Genomic DNA, 21883 nt, shown 5'->3' on the forward strand with positions numbered 1-21883 from the left:
ACTTTTGAAGAGAGAGAGAGAGTTGAAGTCGGAGTTGAAGGAAGACTTTTATTTTTATTTTTTTTTATTTTTTTTAAGGTGAGATGTGGCTAACGTGCGCTTTAGGTGTAGGCTTCACTAGCCAGTTAACATTCAAGTATTCAGCATATCATAAATATGGTGTTTTTTCCTTTTTCCTTTTTTATTTTTATTTTTATATATAGTTTATTGGTGGTTTTTTTTAGAGGGAGTCAATCACTTTTGTAGGGGGACGAGGATCAAAGGTAGTTAATGGAAGCAGCAAGGGTAAGTCTGAGGAGGGAAACTATGTGGAGAGGACTTGTTTAACTAGTAAGGAGTTCGGGATGATGCTACTGATAACGATACGAAGGGTTCCTACTTGACCCCGAGAAGGCTGAGAATCCGGAATGAAGGGAACATGGTGCAATCCCCAGGGAGACAAAGGTAACTAGATTCTGAACACGGAAGAGAAGAAAAAGGAAGGACAAGGTAGCCATTCCCTCCGCATTAAATGCATTACAACCACTTGCCTAGTTGCATTAATGGGTAAGTGACCATGAATAGTTACCACACAACTAAAAGCTTCAATGTATAGGCCTGCTAGTGAGGCCTTGATGGGACAAGTATCAAGGAAGTGAAATTCTAACCCTCTAAATGTAGAGTCTAGATGCATTCTGACTAACTATATAAAGCCAAGAAACGTCTGAATCTAGAAGGTTGGGAGAAAAACAGAAAAAAGGAAACAGGTGAGAGAGAAAGAGTGGAAGGAGGGGTGAACTAATCAACTATAAAACCCCTCCTCGAACTAACCCAAGGATAAACACTTAATCAATATGGGGTTTTTCTTTCTTTCTTCAGTCTGAAATCCACATACTATAAACTGATCTGTTCATTACTTGATACGTTAGAGTTGGGTACTAAAAAGGGTGATCTTGCTTTCCACCTCTAAAAATATATTGTGTGTACAAAAATAACACATCAGCATCCACGTGGTCTCCTTTTAGCTATCCATTTTTGCTCGCCACAACTTTCAATTTAAAGAGCATTTGTTTATTAGTTTTTAGAATTACTTTCTAATATATGTGGACTTATGTTGAAGCTTCCTTAATGAGTGTACAAGAGTATTTGCTAACATATTTCTTACTCCTTTTACATTACTACATATTTTCTCTGTTCCAAATTGTTAATGCTATATTCCATTTTTGGATGTATCAAAAGGAATTTGAAAAGTAATTAAAAAAAAAAAAAATACTAACCCCATTTCACTAAAGTTTTAATTAAAGAGATCCTTAATGGTACTCGAGTGGTAGACAAATTGGTCCAGGATGTAACATAAAATTAAAGGTCTCATGTTCAATCCACACTACCATTCCATAAGATTTTCAAGGTGTCTCTTAAATAGGAATTAAAATATTGAAATTGTTTGACCTAAAGGTCTCATGTTCAATCCACACTGCCATTCCATAAGATTTTCAAGGTGTCTCTTAAATAGGAATTAAAATATTGAAATTGTTTGACCTAAAGTTAAGACCCCACTTTCTTATATCCAACAAATAAATATAAATTAAGGAGGATAAATTTTAAAACTTATACCTCGACATATAAAAAAATAATACATTAAGGGGGCACTTGCTTCATTGTGACGTGTCTTTAATGTGATGCATATTACGATAATGTGACATTAAGATTTTTGGTTTATTTTATTTTTTCTAACTTACCATAATCTAAAATTACAAAATATATCATATCATTTTAATCTCATAACCTTTCTAAACAATGTAATGTTGTATTTTTATATTGAGATTACATTAATGTAAAATTATACTAATGTAATATTACGGTATAATGTAACATTATGGTGAACTAAATGCCCCCTAAATAATTTTCCATTGGATTTTGTAAAGGGACTATAAGAGGTTTTTTTTTTTTTTTTTTTTTTTTTTTTTAAAAGATATTTTCAACCTATGATGTTCGCTTTTAATGATAATTCTTTATTATCAAACTAAGACATCAATTAATTTTTAGTGAAGGCGAGAATTGAATTTCAAATCTCTTATTCAACCATTAAAGACTTTGCTATAATAGTTAATATTTTAAGTTATTGAATGGGCACTAATTGATGATCTTAAGTTCATTTTATTGCTAAAGTTTCAACTTTCAAGAAAGGAAACATCATTGTTGACGGGATGAAAGTTATAGTTAATATTTTTTAATATTATCTACAGCCAGCTTATTTTTTTAATAGCAAATCTAGAACTAGTTTTATGACATTAATAGTAAATCAACTTTAACAATAATTGATTCTCAAAAAAAAAAAAAAAAAAAAACATTAACAATAATTATGCATATTAAAAAAGTGGATTGGATGTAATTACTAGAGCGTGTGTGATAAAATAAATATGTTTGTATGGTGCAAAACAAAAATTCTACTGTCATAAATCAAAGAAAAACCTTTGTCCTTTTCATCTTTTGAGTAATCCATATCGATATTTAGCGCCGTTCTGGCTGTCTTGCATTAATTCTAGACACTGCCGACAAGTTCTACGCCAATAATTCTATAAGCAGAAAGAAATGGAAAACTGAAAACGAAGAAAAAGAGGAAGAATTGGTGTAATTTTTAAGATTAAAAACGTTCATCCTACGCTTAATTATAGTTGTTGTTATTGTTTTTTTTTTGTTTGGTTACATATTAATGTTAGTAAGGATTCATTATCATTGTCATAATCGCTATCAGAGTTATTACTTATTAGTTTAATTTCCACCAGAAACTTGAAAATTAAAATTGCTTGAGCAAGAATGAATCCTCACAAAACTACCTCGATAGTAACGGTGGTTGGTGGCGGGAGAGCCCACTGACTTAAGGAACCGATTAATAAGTATAGTTAAGAAGTTGAACCACCAAAGGTAATTTTGGTCTTCTTGTATATTGGTTAATTATTATAATTTTCAACTTAAAACCCCTACTTTTCCTTTGTGGGTAAGTGACTATGGCCATGGTTTGGTTCAAAAAAAAAAAAAAAAGGTTGTTTTCTATGGGATCCACTAATGAAAAACTTATTTGGGTTGTTTTCGGTTCCCATTTTCGTTTTCAATACTTAAAAAAAAAAAAAAAAATGTGGGAATGAAAATAGAAAACTAATAAAACTGTGGTGAATTTGGTTTAACTTTTTTAGTGTTTTTTGAAAAATTGGCGGTTTTTAAAAGTGTGGTATGAAATTGGGTTTTTTTTTTTAAAAAAAAAAAAAACTGAGTGTTTGGTAAAAACTGTTAAAAAGTGTTTTTTGAAAAAAGTAGAGTGTTTGGCTATTAGTTATCAAATTGCAATTTGAAGTCTAAATGACTAAAAAGGACAAAACATATATAAGATAGTTTGAGAAAATGCAAAATGCATTATAGGGTAGAGATACAAGTAACAACCAAATAGATAAGGTAATTTTATATGGTAAAAAAATTGATATAGTGATGCCACTAGTGCATTTAAGAATTAAAAAAAAAAAAAAAATAGATTACCTTTATTTTTTCCTTCAATTTCAAGTGAAGTAGATTATAAGTCAAAATAAAAAATTAAGCTCCCCACACGTATAACAAACTTGTGGAGATTCTTGTCTTCTTATTTATACCATTTGTACCACATAACACTTACTTTCCAATGCAATTTCCATTTACCCCTCCTTGTCTTCTTCACCTTTCTCCTTCTATCACTTTGTATCTCGAATCTTCTTAGGAATTTATCTGTTGGGCTTTGTGGAGCCTAGTTGTGTTTGATCCGGTTGACGACCCGATCCACTCCGAATAATGTTGTGTGGTTTTTAATGGGAGATTTTCTGAGACTTTCTCCTTCTATCACTTTGTATTTCTCAAATCTTCTTAGGAATTTATCTATTGGGATTTGTGGAGCCTAATTGTGTTTGATCTAATTGACGACCTGATCCGCTCTGAATAATGTTGTGTGGTTTTTAATGGGAGATTTTCTGAGACTTTCTCCTTCTATCACTTTGTATTTCTCAAATCTTCTTAGGAATTTATCTATTGGGCTTTGTGGAGCCTAATTGTGTTTGATCTAATTGACGACCTGATCCGCTCTGAATAATGTTGTGTGGTTTTTAATAGGAGATTTTCTGAGGCTTAGTCCATGGAGCGGAGGCTTAGGCCGATAGGCCTAAGCTGGAGCGCTCATGGATAAGCCTCCTGGGGGTTCGGGGGCAACGCCCTCGGGAAAATTTTTTGGCCCGTTTTGTAACTCATTGTGAATCTTGTGCACAAGATGTAGAAAACACAATTTTATGATTAGGGTTTGTTGTTGTTGTGTTTCTTGAGTGAGAGAAAAACTGTAGCCGTGCTTTGTACTTTTCCCTGATAATAGTGAAATCCCTGCAACTCCATGGACGTAGGCAAATTGCCGATCCACGTAAATACTGTCTTGCGCGTGTGATTGTTTTTCTTTGGTGTGTGTGTGTGTGTGTTTTTTTTTTTTTTTTTTTTTTTTTTTTTTTGTTTCTCACAGGTTGGGAATTCGGGTTAATTCCCTACATTATCTTCATTGTACATCTCTTTCTTATTTTCTATGCCATGTGCAGGAATACAAGAAACATCGTTATGGTTTTATTTGTGGTTATAATTGGTTTTGTAAATCAACCCTCTAGCTTCTCGGCAAACCATGTCTCTCTCACTTTGGCAATTGACCCCAACTTCGGCAATGTGAGTTTGGTCACTAGCAACACAAATTTTTTGAGAATAGGTTGTGTTGTGCTGATTTTTAGGGGTTGTGTACTTGTGTTCTTGGGGAAGAAGGGTAAAATTGGGTTTTGGGAAAAAATGTAAGGATAATTAAGGAAAAGTTTCCATCGGTAGCCTTGTTGTGTTTTTTTGCATTGGACCTTTGAGGATCAAGTGCAAAATCGTGATATTTCACGTTTTGGGGCTGAAAATGCAGTATAGGAAATGCTTACCAAACACAAAAGTGCATTTTGAAACCGCATTGTGTTTTCTTCCCCCTAAAACCCGAACCAAATGGGCATTTAGCGTTCGTTTGAGATGAGCTAAAAAATTTAGCTTATCTACACTTTTAGTTTATTTTTGCTATTATTTATGAATCTCACAGTACTTTTTGATACTATTTATGAGTCTCACTATACTATTTAACTTATTTTTAACATATTTTCTATACTTTCAATAAAAAGTTTTCAGCTTCAATTCTCAAACAAATACTTAGTATTTTCAACGTCGGCAAAATTGAATATAGTGACACTGGCATTCTCTAATAAAACTGAAAACAACTCCAACCCACTACCATGACATGTCTCACTCAATTCAGTTATGAAGTGTTGCTATGCTCGCGTTTTAGAGAATTTAAGGACCACTTGCTCCCTAGTCCCTACCCTTCTTATTTTACAAGGAAAAAAAATGCAACCCTTTGTTTTTTCAATCTTTAGTCTTAATAGGTGTGATTAAAGCTGAGAAAGTTGATCAAGAATCTTGCATTTTAATATTAAATTTTTTTCAAAAGATTTAATAAATCTTAGGTAATAGCCCCTACATTTTTTTTAAAAAAAAAAGTAAAAGTAATTAAATACTCTTTAATTTATTGTTGTCTCATTTATTTTCCTTTTAATATTTATTTTTTGTCATTATAAGTCATTAATTTTAGGAATATTTAAAACATAGGTTTATAAAAATATATGTTAAGAGATTTTTTTTTCCAAAAATAAAATCATACTCATTTATGTTAAGAGAAATAATTATACCGAAATACAATGATACATTTAACTAGGCCTTATATGAGAAAAATTTCTAGCACCGTCATTGCTTGTAGTTAAACTTGTATTTTCAATGAAGACATCTAAAATTTAAATCCTCCTCTCTCCTCATTGTAATTATTGAATAATAAATAAATAAAAATTGAGTGGATTGATTATCGGAATTTAAGAAAAGAGGCTCAAATTATAGCATGCATAGTCAGCTTTAGTGTTTTTCTATTTTTCCTTTTCTAGAGGAAGAAGTTAGCTCAGAGCAGTGGTGGCACCCACACATGGCTCCAGCAAGACATCTTGAGAAGGAATATGGATGTAACTTAATTTGAACCCATAATATTAATAATCATTGAGTAGAGAGAATGAGTCAGATTAGCACTGATCCTTCGTTTTCTACATTTGTTTAGTCATTGTGTAATAGAAAAGAAAGCAACAAGAGAAAACTATTTAATGATCAAAATTTTTTAGCAAAAAAACAAAAAAAAATTTAATGATCAAAATTCTACATCGTCATAAATCGTGAGTCATATTTGACTGCCTTGGTTGGTCTTTCTCTTGAATAAAAGTCTCTCTCACACACACAGCACATCCTATTTGCAAATAGACTCAGAAATACAAGTCTTCCTAAAAAGGTTCAATTCCACATTTTTTTTATTCCACATTTAGACTTCTCCATTCATGATTGAATTTATACGTCCAACCTCTTTAAATTCCTTCCAAGGATCAGTCAAGGGCTTTATTTATTTTAAGTAAAACTTTTACTGAAATTAAAAATAAAAATAAAAATAGACCACATACACAGTGTAAGGACCAGATTTAGACTCCTAGCCCAACAGGTATATGGACTTAAGCCCAAAACAGCCCAAAACAATAAATTTGTAAAGAATGAGTTGGAAAACTTGCCTTTCGTGAACCAGATAACTAAAAAACAGATTTTGATACTAAAAAGAGAAAGATAACAAGAGTTTGTTAAGGAATAACGTTCTCGGATTGGTCTGAGAACACTGATTCTTAAATATTTGCTCTTAAAACTTTATTACAGATTTGTTTATAGTTTCTTCCCTCTTTTTTCAGGGAGGATCTTTCACGTTATATAGCCATCTCTAGACCATCTTGATCCTACACTTGTTGATCATTTGAGCCCTTACTTGAGTACCTGTCTCATCAGATATCTTCTTTGGCTTCCTGTGAGTTGCGTTCGCCAATGCAGCACTGTTTAAAGGTTTTCTCCACATAAATGCGGTCAAAAAAGTAGTTGTAGTACATTTCATGCGGTGGTTGCAGCTTTCCCAAAGATATTTTTGAATCTCTTTCCTTCTTGCACGTTCATAAGATACATTCTTGTTGCTGGAGCTTTTTGGAGGTTTACCTTAGTTGTTGGAATATGTGCTCGAGCCGTCTTCATTATATCCGAGGAGGAACCTCTCCTCGGATCACCTTTCGTTCGTTCCTCATTTATAAATCTTTCACTAGGGACTCATGATAACTACTTGCTTCTCCTTGGACAATTCAGCTTGCGGACAAAAGCCAAAGACCAACATGTCATTTTGGGCCTTTATCCCTACAATAGCCCCTCAAAATTCCGGTTTTCCCCTCTCATCTGAGGAGAAAAGTGGGATTTTGATTCCCAAGAGCTGAAGTCAACTGGCCCTATGATTTACATGTGTGGGAGTATGGTTTAACGCGCCTTATAATTGCTGTTGTTTTTTCGAAGTTCGTGAGGCGTCATTGATTCTCACAGACGGCGCCAATTGTAAAGACCAGATTTAGACTCCTAGTCTAACGAGTATATGGACTTAAGCCCAAAACAGCCCAAAACAATAAATTTGTAGAGAATGGGTTGGAAAACTGGGCTTTCTTGAACCAGATAATAGAAAAACAGATTTTGATGCTAAAAAGAGAAAGATAACAGGAGTTTGTTAAAGAATAACGTTCTCAGATTGGTCTGAGAACACTGATTCTTAAATATTTGCTCTTAAAACTTTATTACAGATTTGTTTACAGTTTCTTCCCCCCTTTTTTAGGGAGGATCTTTCACGTTATATAGCCCTCTTTGGACCATCTTGATTCTATACTTGTTGATCATCTGAGCCCTTACTTGAGTACCTATCCCATCAGACACCCTTTTTAGTTTCCTGTGAGTCGCGTTTGCCAATGCAGCACTTTTCAGAGGTCTTCTCCACATAAATGCTGCCAGAAAAGTAGCTGTAGTGCATTTAATGCGGTGGTAGTAGCTTTCCCAAAGATATTTTTGAATCTCTTTCCTTCTTGCACGTTCATGAGACACGTTCTTGTCGCTGGAGCTTTTTGGAGGTTTACCTTAGTTGCTAGAATACGTGCTCGAGCTGTTTTCATCATATCCAAGGAGGAGTCTCTCCTCGGATCACCTTCCATTTGTTCCTCATTTATAAATCTTTCATTGGGGACTAATGATAACTACTTGCTTTTCTTCGGACAATTCAACTTTCCCGGACAAAAGCCTAAGGCCTAATATGTCATTCTAGGCCTTTATCCCTACACACAGGATGTGTATGCAGTATGCAAATCTAAATAGTAAAGGAACAAGCATCTTAAGCATGGTATGAGCATGGAGTGGATGCATTCCTCTTTCTTTAACATCTTCAAGAACAGTTAAACAAATTTCAGTTCCAAGACTCCATAATAACAATGGACAGACTAATCTTACTTTGTAACATGGCCAAGAATTATTTTCAATCTGTTAACAAACAAAGAGGCTTGAGTTCTATCATTTATGTACAGGTCCTAGCGTTATGAAACAACTATATATATATATATATATATATATATATATATTATCTTTGATCTTTTGAGTATTTGTAACAATATACATCAGTCTACATCATTATCAGCCGTATGATGAATATACATTATGCAGTTAAACCAACATTCTTGTCATTCAATCTATGAATTAGCCAGAAAGAACTCAAAAATCCTGAGGCACAATTTTTAGTAAACAAATCTACGTCATTTTTAGGGCCGAGAATCGATAAGCCATTTTAAAGACCCAATAAAGACATGACATGGTACCGTTCTCTTTGACCTCCTATTTTTAATATAAAGAGCTCAAAATAATCAATAATTAATATATTTTAGAGTCGTTTGCTTTTAGTTTAATTAGAGGAATAACTTTTAGTTTAATTAGTGAAATTTCTTATTGTCATTTTTTTAAAAGAAAAAAACTTATTGGCATCTTGATTTGAAAGGAAAGAGCAATCGTCAAATAACAAAAGTTGTAGGTTTCAAATCCTATCGTATCTAATAAAAAGTTAAAATATTTAGATAAATCAAGTTCAGAAATAATAGTTTTAATTAAAATAATTAATCTAAGAATTAGAGATTAATGACTTTGTTGATTTATGCTATTAACTATAGTGCTATAATTCATAAATTACATTCAAGACTTCACATTTTTGCAACTTGTGGAACTTGAACAACAATCCAAAGAGGAAATTTAAGAAGATTTTATAACCAGCAATTGCCTCTGTATCATGTAAAAAATTAGAAACTTACACATTTAAGAAAAGAGAAAGAGTGAGATACTTCCGTACAGTTAGGGTGAACAGTCAGAGTGTAAATAATAATTAGAATTTAGAACTACAGTTGGGTAGAGACTGTTCTGGAGTTGGTTGAAGATTGACAGTGCAGTAATTAGACTGAGATTAGAATTAATAAATAAAATATTAGAATGACTCAGACATCCATCCAAATGAAATTTTTATTATTTAATATATAATAATGTTAAATTATTAAACTCATCATTTTCTAATAACTTAAAACTTGTTAGACAAATAATAGTTTATCATGTTATTAAAGCAAGGTTTTTTAGTTTAAATTTTGTCTCCACTTTACCTTCCATTTAAATAGTAAAAAATTCTACATGTTAAGCCCACATGTAACAATGAGTGTTAAATTAATATTTGAGTAATTAAATTCATCAATTCCTAACTACTTAAGTTTTTCAAACAAATGATATATTATCAATTAACACATATCAAACAGTCGAATACACAGAAAAGTCATGTAAGGACATTTTTGCATTTGACAACTACCATAACATGACAAGTAGACCAAAATGATTCTGAGTAATACTGAGAATGAGAAGACCAAACGTGACTCACAAGTTAAGCAAATCAGGCTTTAATGACTTTTACCTCAGAGCTTGACCTATTTAATTAAACACGGTTGAGCTATACTTATCTGTTGAACAGAATTTGCCAGCCTGGTCTGTCCAGCTCACCTCAGTGTTTGGACGAAACCAAGCTTGCGGACTAGTCCCTAGAGCACACCAATTAACTATACCTAGAGAATTGAGTTGTTTAAAAGAACAGGTTGAACGGACTTGGACCTATAATGAAGTGTTTAGTCCATCCTTGGAGTCAATTTCACATCTAAACTAAACTACGTTTGGCTTCACAGTGGAAAAATAAAATTCCAATTTGAACACATACCAGGCCAAACTCCAGCTACATTAATGAAAAGAAATCAAGGAACCTGAACTGGTTTATGACTATAGAATAATAGATTTTTTTTTTTTGAGAAGCTAGAATAATAGAAATAGATACCTAACTTTGGGAGTCTGAAACACAGCAAAGAATCAACTAAGGACAGGAAGTTTCTTTGGCATCTCTATTTGAGTCAGGGTAATTGCAAAATAAATTTGTTGTACACAAACTATGCATCACCTGATTTTGTTCCCACTCACTCACAAATTGCAGGATAGACCTCTAGGTACTTAATAAGTGTATTCAAAATCCTGAAATCTGAAGCAGACATTCAAAAACTTAATAAATGAAAAATCAAGACAGCACAACATGAAATCTAGAGGTTTAAGTGCATAGGCAGCAATAAAATATCTTTCATAATTAATATTTTCTGTATGAAAGCACAGTTGATTCTCTTCAAGTTCAGGGGTGAAAAAATATAAGAAGATATGATTGTCAAATATTGCTTATGCAGAGTTGAAATTACTAAGGTAAGGTGCATAAAAACAAATAATTAATTTGTGATAGTAATTTTGAACCCATAAATAGTTGAAAGTTGGGAAATTTTTTTTTGAATTATTAGGTCAGCAGTTACAACAAAATTTGGTGATAATTCAAGGATAACATGAGCAAATGGGAAATAAATTTGAGTGAAGGAAAAACAAAGAACATTATAGTACAAACATACATATTCTTTCAGATCCAGAAAAACTGGCATAATTTGGAACAGTATAAGATTATGGAAATACCATAATATTCATGAACATATTTCAGGACATGTGATTATATTTGTTAGGGTCATATTTTCTATGTAATTGGCTAATCTTTTAACAAAACGCATTTTACTTGTAACGAATAGATCTAAGATGGGTTTAATATATCAAGTAGTATGTTGATCAAATATATCAAGTGATATCTTTAAAGTCATGAAAATTGATCCAAGAAACAAGTGAAGAAAAGTTATTTCATTAAGTGTGGGTTTGGATCCATGTTCACGTCCACATTTTGACAGGTTTGCGGTTTTTTTTATTTATTTATTTTTTTTTTTTTAAGACCAACGCCTCCCATGAATAGTGCACCAAGGCATATGAACAGTAAAAAAAAGAGTGAACATTAATTTTTCACATATTTAAAAATTATTTTGTTACAGTGTTTTCAGTTTTCAGTTTTCAGCAAAATAAGTTGTATCCAAACGGATCCTAAGTCTCCACAGAAGCTCGACAGATACTGCTATCGAGGTTAAATGAAGAAGATCAACACAAGTTCAATCTATCGAGAATTATGATTTCAGAATTTCTAGATCTAAAATTCAACCCATGTTGTCTTATTTGATTAGAGTTTCTTTTTTCACAACCCTAGTCATATATAAGGCATATTTTAAAAGTCATCGTACACGGATACAGAGACCTAGAACTCATATACTCTATATGAAGCTACTACGTTTGTACATCTTAGGGTTCTATAACCAAGTGCTTCCCGATTTTCATCGTTTATAAAGTGAAGAACTTTGCAGCCAACAACAATCATTCAAGTTGCTGGAATTAGTCACGTACTAGGATTCGTGCAAAGGAGTTAGTCACAAATTGGAGATTTGTGCAACAAAGGAAAGAATGCTACTACAATATCAAATTCAATTGGGTATTGAAGCGAAAGTTTAACTGTAAGTTGGTATTTTGGGATAGGCTAGGATAATGGTAAGATTCCTTATACTTGTAACCGCTTGATTATTGATTAATGGATTTTTGAAAATGGTGACCTTAAATTCACCCAGTGGGATTTTTGCCTTACAAGAGGTTTTTCCCATTTTTCAACAAATCACCGTGTCAATTTTTTGTCCGCTGCATATTAGTTATTTGGTGATTTGTTGGTGCCTTCACAATTTGCATGTAATTTAAATCGTGGAGGTAAGCCCATTTTTTCCCCATTTGTCAACAAATCACCATGTGATATTGTTTGCTTTCAAGAAACTAAGCTGTCTTCTTTAAACTCTTTTGTTGTTCAAAGCCTTTGGGGTAGTCCATTCCTAGACTGGGTTGCTTTGGATGCAGTCAACATTGAGGGGGGGGGGGGGTGTTACTAGTTTGGGACAAGAGAGTTTATGAAAAAGTTGACTGTGCTGTAGGTCAGTTTTCTGTTAATTTTTTACTGAAAGGGGTTATGGATGATTTTGTATGGGCATGTTTAGGAGTGTATGGTCCTAATGATGATAGCCATTGGGGTGCTTTGTGGGAGGAGCTCACAAGGATGCACTCTAGGTGGAATACAGCATGGTGTGTGATTGGAGATTTTAATATCATTCGATATCTGAGCGAGAGATTTGGTTGTAAGGCTTTTAGTTTGGCTATGTTTGCTTTTTCGGATTTCATTGAGGCTAACTACCTTGTGGACTTACCTCTTGAAGGGTTTTCGTTTACCTGGTTTAGAGATTTGGGGACAGATTTTATGTCAAGAATTGACAGGACATTGGCATCGGTGGATTAGGTAGATCATTTGGGAATGTGCCTCAAAGGGTACTCCCCTGAGTAGTTTCTGATCACTGCCCACTTTTGGTGGTAGCTAGTAGTATTAATAAAGGTCGAAGTACCTTTAAGTTCAAGAATATGTGGTTGAAAGAAAAGGGTTTTGTAGAGAGAGTTCGGCAATGGTGGAATGGGTATTGCTTTCTGGGTTCTCCAAGCTTTATTCTGGCTCATAAATTAAAAGCCCTTAAAGATGACTTGAAAATGTGGAATAAGGAGGAATTTGGAGATTTGGCCTTTAGGAAGAAATGCCATTGAATTGTTGGGTTTGGATGCTAGGGAGGACTTGTTGGGTTTTTTCGCAAGAGGAACAAACTCGTAGTATTCAAATTAAAGGTGATATTGCACATTTAGCCTCTTTGGAGAAGATTTCTTGGAGACAAAAGTCTCGAATATCGTTTGTGAAGGAGGGTGACAATAATACTCGCTTTTTTCATCAAGTAGCAAACTCCCATAGAATAACTAATCATATTTAAGGTAAAAAGGTCGATGGTGTCCTTTATGAGGATGAGGAAGAGGTGTGGTCTAAGATGGTTCATTTTTATCAGGGTTTGTACGCGAAGTTAGATACTTGGCATCCTTCTATGGACGGTTTGGAGTTTGCTAGAATTGAGGAGGATGAGCGGCTTGCTCTTGAGAGGGATTTTTCTTAGGAGGAGGTGGTATAGGTTCTTCAAGAGATGGAGGGTGATAAAGCCCCAGGTCTTGACGGCTTCACTATGGCCTTTTTTCATAAATGTTGAAGTGTAGTGGAAAAGGATGTTATGGCCTTTTTTGATCATTTTTATAGGAGCTCCGAGTTTGAACAGTCTTTGAATGCTTCTTTTCTAACTTTGATTCACAAGAAAAATAATGCATTGAATATCAAAGATTTTTGGCCCATCAGCTTAGTGGGCAGTGTGTATAAGCTGTTGTCTAAGGTATTGGCTAACAAATTAAGGTTGGTGTTGGATAAACTCATTTCGGAGTCGTAAAATTCTTTTATTGGTGGTAGGCAAATTTTGGATTCAGTGCTTATTGCTAATGAATGTCTAGATAGTAGACTGAAGTGTTGTGTAAGTTAGACATCGAAAAAGCCTATAATCATGTGAATTAGGACACTTTATTCTATTTGTTGGAGAGGATGGGCTTTAGGGGTAGATGGAGGAGACAGCTAAAGACTTGTGTCATTATTGTTTGCTTATCAGTTTTGGTTAATGGATCTCCTGTTGGTTTCTTTGGTAGCTTTAGAGGTCTAAGACAAGGTGATTCGTTGTCTCCCATTCTCTTTCTTTTGATCGTGGAGGTTTTAAGTTGGATTCCTGAAGAAAACTGAGGAAGGTGGTCTCATTCAGGGTTTTCATGTGGGACCGATTAATTCTACTAGTATCCGTATTTCTCATCTACTATTTGCTGATGGCACCATTCTTCTCTGCGATGCTTCTAGAGAGTAGTTGCTTTCCATTAGGCTGACTTTGACTTGTTTTCAAGCTTTTACTGGTTTGAAGGTGAATGCGGGGAAAAGTGAAATTGTCCCCATTGGGGAGGTGAGCAACATTCAAACTTTGGCTAATATTCTTCAATGTAGGGTGAGCAGTTTGCCTATGATTTATTTGGGTATGCCATTGGGAACTTTGTATAAAACAACCTCTATCTAGAATTTGATTCTAGAGAGGATGGAAAAGAAGCTTTCGGGCTGAAAGTGGCTTTATTTGTCAAATGGTGGTAGACTCACTTTGTTGAAAAGTACCCTTTCAAGCCTTCTGACTTATTATCTTTCCCTTTTTACTATTCCAAAAGCTGTGGTGACTAGATTAGAACGTATTCAGAGGAATTTTTTATGGGATTCTTCAGTTGAGTGTTTCAAATACCCCTTGGTGGCTTGGGAAAAGATTTGCTTACCGCGTGATTTGGGTGGTTTAGGAATTTGGAATTTGGTGTCTTTTAATCAGGCTTTATTAGGGAAATGAATTTGGAGGTATGGCCATGAAATTACTCATCTATGGCGGAGGGTCATAACCATGAAATATGGAGAGGGGAAGGGGGTTGGAGTACTAGAGTTTGTAGAAGGGCTCCTGGTTATGGTTTATGGCAGAGTATTAGTGAAAAAAGATTTGCTTACCGCGTGATTTGGGTGGTTTAGGAATTTGGAATTTGGTGTCTTTTAATCAGGCTTTATTAGGGAAATGACTTTGGAGGTATGGCCACGAAATTACTCATCTGTGGCGGAGGGTCATAACCATGAAATATGGAGAGGGGAAGGGGGTTGGAGTACTAGAGTTTGTAGAAGGGCTCCTGGTTATGGTTTATGGCGGAGTATTAGTGAAGGATGGGAAAGTTTTTCTAAGTATTTGTCTTTTGTGGTGGGGGATGGTTCTCATATTCTTTTTTGGCATGATAAGTGGACTGGGGATAATTCTCTTAAAACTCTTTATCCTCATTATTTATGTGTTCAGCCAATAAGAAAAGCTTGTATTTCTGAAGTGTTAAGTCCTCCAATTGGTGATAATGATAGAGTGTGGAGTTTAAGATTTTATAGGGAATTCAATGATTGGGAGTTAGCAGCTTCCTACTCCCTGCTTCATTTCATCCAATCTCGGATTCTTATGGGTGGAAGTTGTGACAATCTTTGTTGGTGTCTTAATGGAAGTGGGAAGTTTGACATTCGGTCTTTTTATCATAAGATTCGAAATGCAACTCCTTCTACTTTGCCTTGGAAGGGCATTTGGAAAGTTAAGGTTCCTAAAAGAGTGGCATTCTTAATGTGGACAACAACTCATGGTCAGATTCTAACTTTGGATAATCTTATACTTCATGGTTACTCTTTGGCGAATAGTTGTTGTATGTGCTGTTGTAATGAAGAATCTATGGATCACCTGCTAATTTTTTGCTCGGTAGCTCATTCTTTATGGATGTATATGATTCGGTTGTTTGGGATCAATTGGGTCATGCCAGGTTCAGTTGCGGACTTATTATTTTGTTGGTATCATTTGCTTGGGAAGCATAATTTTGATATTTGGAATTTGGTTCCAGACTCTTTAATGTGGACTATTTGGACTGAATGAAATTGGCATTCTTTAGAGGGTACTGGGGAAATCTTTAGCTCAGTTGTTAGATTTATGCCAATGGACCCTCTTTGATTGGTCTTAGTGTTGGGGTCTCTCGGATTGTTCTACACTTAAGGATTTTCTTTTGTCTCTTAGAATAGCTTAGTGGTTGCTTGTTACTTTTTGTTTCTTTTTACTCTTTGTTCACTACCGTGAACTCTATGTATTTTTCCTGCTATTCCTTTTTCAATAATATTTTCTTCTTACTTATAAAAAAAAAAAGAATTAATTAACCAGGGTCAAGCTATCTTAACCCAACAATATTATTGTTAGAGAAATTTGCAAATCCTTACCTCAGAATGTGAAGCAAACTGACCACTTGAGGTGAAAAAAATTCTGGATCAGCCAGGGAAGTTCAGTTCACAATCGACTAGAAAACTGTCAGACATAGTGTTTACATTGAAAATATGATTGTCCTCTTTCATCAACCTAAGCAATGTTCCTAATATAACATAAACCTGTAAGGCTTGTGGGTGAGATTTATCACTTGATACAAAAGTATGAACATTACTAGAAATCTGTATCCAACTATAACCTGGAACTTTAGAGTCACACCTGTTCCTCATCATTTTGCGTACTCTTGCCACATCATGCCAAAGCCTTTCAGAAGCATACAAGTTAGACATCAGAGTATAATTCACAGGATTGTTAGGCTCTAATGCAAATAACTTTTCTGCAGCCCATTTTGCTAATCTAAGATTTTTATGGACTTTACATGCTCCAATGAATGCTCCTAAGCTGTTTGACCCAGGTTCCATTGGCATTGAGGTCAAAACATCAAATGCCTCATCCAAAAGACCAAAGCGCCCAAGAAGATCTATAAGACAGGCGTAATGCTCCGAGTCTGGTACAATTTGGTAGAAACTGATCATCAAATTGAAGTAATGCAGACCCTTCTTTACTAGCCCCCCATGGTTAGAGGCAGAGAGAACCCCAAGAAAAATGATTGGATCTGGCCTAATGCCATAAGATAACATCTTCTCAAATAACTCAGTAGCTTCTTTGGTAAGACCATGGAATGCATATGCGCATACAACTGAAGTCCATGTAACAAGATCAGGCTCTAAAATAGAGCTGAAGCATTGATATGCACCAAGGATGCTACCACATTTGGAGTATGCATTTATCAGAGAATTGGATATAGATAAAAAGACTTGAAGCCCTAGCTTAATAGTACAAGCATGAGCTTGCATAATTTCACTAGTGGCAGACAAGTTGCCACATGAGCTAAGGATGCTAGCAAGAGTTAATTCATCAGGATAGAAACCTGCTTCAAGCATTTTCTTTAGAAGTTTCATAGCTTCCTTCCCATCTCCATGCTGTCCGTAAGCCACTATCATAGTATTCCAAGACACAACATTTCTAATGTTCATCCCATCAAAAGCCTTGTGAGCATCATTGATACTTTGACTATTTGCATACATATCAACAAGTGCACTCGCCACTTGAACATCTAAATCAAAAGAGTTTCTTACAATAAGGCCATGGATTTGCTTTCCCAAATTACAAGATTCCAACGTACCACACAAACTCAGCAGGCTACTGAATGTAAACTCATCTCCCTTCACACCTTTCAACTGCATCAAATTGAAGACCCCAAAAGCCTCTTTGGCCAAACAATTCGAAACATAGCAAGATGCCATCACATTCCATAAAACCAAATCTCTAGACAAAATGCCATCAAAAGCCCGTCTAGCATCTTCCACAAAGCCACATGTTGCATACAACTTGACAAGAGCACTACCAACAAAACTATTCAAGTCAAACCCCACTTTCACTATAAAACAATGCAGTTCTTTACCAATCACAACATCATCCAACTCAATGCATGCACGAAACAATCCGTTAAAAGTTATATCATCTGGCCATCCCATTTCCAACAACATTCTCCTAAAATAAGAAATACCCAGATAAAGGTTCGACCTATTATTACTACTAAAGTCAACAACACCACAAATAACAGTATTCCATGATACCACGTTTCTCACACGCATATCATCGAACAGTCGCTGTGCATCATGAAACTCCTTGCATCTAACATAAACATTCAAAATCTGGTTTTGCAAGGACAATACATTATACAATCCCAACTCTATCACATGTGCATGCAGTTGTTTTCCTTGGGGAAGAAATCCCATTCTGGCTGAGACTTTGAGGGCATTGGAGCAGAAAGAATGGGCCGAGTGAGGATCGCTGAAATGGGTTGCCTCAGAAATAGGCATTTTGGCTCTGAGTCCACTCAGAGGGAGAGATGAGTCGTTTTTTTGAGCATTTTGGTTGGTTTGAGCTGAGGAAAATATTGGCGGGAAGGACAACTGCCGTTTGATATGGACGGTGGGGATTGAAGATGAGCGGCATTTGGACAGCATATGATGATGATTGATTATGAGACCCAACGTTCAGTGGTGGTTTAAAACTTTTACAATGGAGGAGGAGAGTGACCCGAAACGCCAGCGTTTTGTGTTGAATTGTAAATAACAGTAGCTTATAACCAATGCATAAGCATGGATGATAAATTCACGTAATTAGATGCATATTAAATTTCTACCTAAGTTTAATACCATTTATAGTCATTTTTAGATTTGTATTAAGGATATTATTTGAATAGAGTATGTAAATTATTGATTCTTCATGACCTATCAACAAAATGGATAAAATTTGGCAACAAACTTGGTTAGGCTACAAACTACTTATATTTTTTTCTTGGAAGTGAATTTTGACAAATCTACTATTACGTTATATTTTCTTTTCATAGTTTTAAAAACTGGATTGGGAATTGAGCACCAATTTGATTCGTAAAACCCCTAAAACCGGTCAAAAATTGGCCAAAATGGGGAACTGGGAGCAAAAGCAATTCTTTGACCATACCAGTTTTTAAAACTATGATTTTCTTCATATATTTTCTATGTTTGCAAAATTTTCAGAAGATTAATGATCAATAGCTATATCCAATCAAATATTTGAATTTTAAGTTTTTGTAGTCTGTAATTATACGCAAAAATAAGTTTATGAATCGAATGATAAATAACATCCTATTGGCATGAAATTTGACATGTGTGTTAAGAACATAAAGAACATGCAATCTAATTGTTAGATTTTTAAAATATATAGTCATATTAATTTTATTATTAGGAGTTGTAGTGCTATAATTATGTTTGTAGTCAAATTTTGTCCCAAACAAATTGTTTATTCTTGATGATTTTGTTTAAGAAAAAGAGATATTTTGTTACTTCTTTAACTTAATTTTGTTATTGTGAAGTAATAAATTTATTTTATGTTTATATTTTTCAAATAAGATATAAATAACCAATTTTTAAGATCATGATTAAATTTTCCCCTGAAACTTTTATTTATTTGAAGTAGTCCAATTTTTAATCTCTCTTGGTCATGAAACCCTAATTGGTCAATCTCTCCTCTCTTGATTCTTGAACTCTAAACTGAAATCCCACCTTGCTTCACTCTCCAATCCCATCTGTAAAATCAATTTCTCTCAATTCCCTCTTTTCTCTTCCATCAATTTCACTTTTCACAATTCAATATCTCCAATTTTTAAATCTTTAGGGTGGGGTTTTTGGTTTTCTTAATTTGAAAATGGAAGGGAACAAAGACAAAGCATTGAAATGCTTGAAAATCAGTAAACAAGCAATGGAAGTTCGAGATCAAGGCTAAGCCTTAAAAAATTGTTCTCCAAAGCTCATCATCTCGATCACACACTACTAGTCCAATGATCTCTTATTGAAGATAGAGAAAGACTCCAATGGGCCCAATGATATCAACAAGCCCAAGACTCTTCCAGGCCCACTAATAATGGCCTATCAGAGCCATCAAAATTCAAAACGAGTTTTGCAATTAGTTTTTTTCTCTTCTAATTAGAGCACTATAAGGTGGTGGGCCTTGTTTGTAATGTTGGGCTGCTTCCTGCTGCACTAGGCTCGAGTTTTCTAGATAAGGGAATTGGGACCGGTCCAACTGAAACCCACCTTGGTCCTGCTTGTGCATAAACTACGCCATGTCTGCCAGGCTTTGGTTACATGCCCATGGCAAGCAGAGCTGCTATAAAGAAGTTATGGCAAACAAATATAATACGGATAACACGAGAATATAATCACTACTTTTAGCCACAATAAATAAAGGTGAGCAACAAAAGGCTCTCCGCACACAGAATAAGCTAAGTGAAGGATAAATAGAGTTAGCAAAATCAAAGTGTCAGTCTACCATGCCAAGTAATACACGGGATTGAAACAAAGAAAGGGACGACCATTCCCTCAACACGAGTAATCTTAGAGAAGAAATTAATTGTTTTGAGAGAACAGGCCTAAATGGTCTCTGCCCAAATACAGATCTTTTGCCTTTTATAGAGAGCAAGGCTATTGAGGGAGATAGGGGAACAACCTGTTGGTGCATGTCTGCCGTTCTAAACTCTCTGTTTTTCTTTTCCTCTCATTACTTCTTACTTTCCTTTTCTTTTGTTTTACTTCCTTTTCTTCCAATGCTTACTTCTGGTTATCGTTTTTCCTAGAAATTTATATTATTGTCATTTTTTTCCCCTCTCCAGTGCATAGCAAGGGGTCCTTTATATAGACCGTGACTGATATTTACCGTTTTAACCTTTAACTGCCTTTGTATGGTGTGGGTGTCCTTGCCAACCATTTACTGGTCGTCAGTTGTTTAGCCATCACCATTTACCTATGTTAACTGTGCCGCTCCCCTCTGCCAGACAAGGAAGGCTATTTTGTTTGTTTGCTTGTTGTGGCTTTTCTACCCGTTATAGTGTGTGTGCTCTTTCTCTATCCCTCATGGCATGCACCTAGTGGTTCCAACTCATCCTTACTTCTTTTAGGTGGCATGTCATCCCAGCAGGACATTTCCCCCAAAAAAGCCTAAGCAAGAACCCTAGAATAGGTTTTTTCCCTCTCCTCACCGCCAGACCATGCCCTCTCTTACCTCTGAAGTCTGACCCATGACTCACAACTTCCTATATTGGTTGGGTACAGGTTGATGGTGCCTGGGTCTTGCGCGTGCTTCACCTTCTTTACCCGCTGTTCATGCATTTGCCATGATCTGGAGATTGGTCTATACGTTCTACCGTGCACTTTTGGCTTCTTATGGCGTGGGTTGTTTTCCGATCTACCATTCTTTATGACTTGCTTCTTTTGGGGGTTGGGCATTGTTGGATCATGGGCCTTCTTTCTCCCGACCTATTCTTTGCTCACTCTGTGGCCTTGTTAGCATTTCCTACCGTACTACTCTACTATTCCTACTGTAATGTTGTTTGACTCAATCTTGCTGGGCCTGCTATTTATTTCTCTCCCAGTGACTCAGTGCATTCACTGGGCCTTTTCTTACATTGTTTGCGGGCTCCTGTGTCCCATTTCCCTCTTGAGCATCCTTGGCCCATTTGCTTTCTTTAGGCTTCCTCGGCTCTTTTCCAATCCTGCTTTCCCATGGACCTTTACGAACTCTCTTGGGCTTCCCTGGCCCAATTACTTTATACCTCATCATTGGGGCTGATGGGTTTTCCATTAGCCCCTTACTTTCTTTGCTTGCATTACTTTGGGTCTACTGTGACCCATTCTTGCTTTTCTACATACTACCCATAGATTTGCTTCTTCTCTCTTTCTGGGCCCATTCAAGCCCGTTTGCCTCCTCAAGACCCACTTTATGAGCTTGTGAGCCATTCATTCCTACCACTTGGGATCAATGGCTTTTTCTTGCTTGCTAACTTTGGTCTGCTCATGTTGCTTGGCCTTTTCTCTTACTGGGCTTGTCAAAAAATGAGCCTCAACAAGCACCATCTATCTAGGAATGAGGTAACAAAAACATGTTGGTAATTTGTTAATTAAGTGCAATGCTATCATCTTCTAATGATTCTCATTATATACATCTTATTTATTAACAAATAGAGGTTGAAAGTAATGATTATAAAGGGTTGTTGATTTCACCAAATGATTAAACAAGACCAGCTTTTTGTTTTTGTTTTTTTTTTGTTTTTTTCTCGGTGGAAATGATATTCATCTTATGATCAA

General features: G+C 35.3%; 2 protein-coding genes across 2 annotated transcripts; one reads left to right on the forward strand and one right to left on the reverse strand.

Moving 5' to 3' along the window:
* Positions 1 to 14936: 14936 nt before the first annotated feature.
* On the forward strand, positions 14937 to 15815 carry LOC126721846 (uncharacterized). The gene has a single exon (XM_050424916.1). It carries the CDS (start codon positions 14937 to 14939, stop codon positions 15813 to 15815), a length of 879 nt encoding a protein of 292 aa, XP_050280873.1.
* Positions 15816 to 16182: 367 nt separating this feature from the next.
* Positions 16183 to 18359, reverse strand: LOC126721608 (pentatricopeptide repeat-containing protein At2g46050, mitochondrial). Its single transcript, XM_050424656.1, has one exon. It carries the CDS (start codon positions 18224 to 18226, stop codon positions 16199 to 16201), a length of 2028 nt encoding a protein of 675 aa, XP_050280613.1. The 5' UTR covers positions 18227 to 18359; the 3' UTR covers positions 16183 to 16198.
* Positions 18360 to 21883: the final 3524 nt, after the last annotated feature.

The sequence above is a fragment of the Quercus robur genome, chromosome 4 (assembly GCF_932294415.1).
Source record: "Quercus robur chromosome 4, dhQueRobu3.1, whole genome shotgun sequence".
Taxonomy (NCBI): domain Eukaryota; kingdom Viridiplantae; phylum Streptophyta; class Magnoliopsida; order Fagales; family Fagaceae; genus Quercus; species Quercus robur.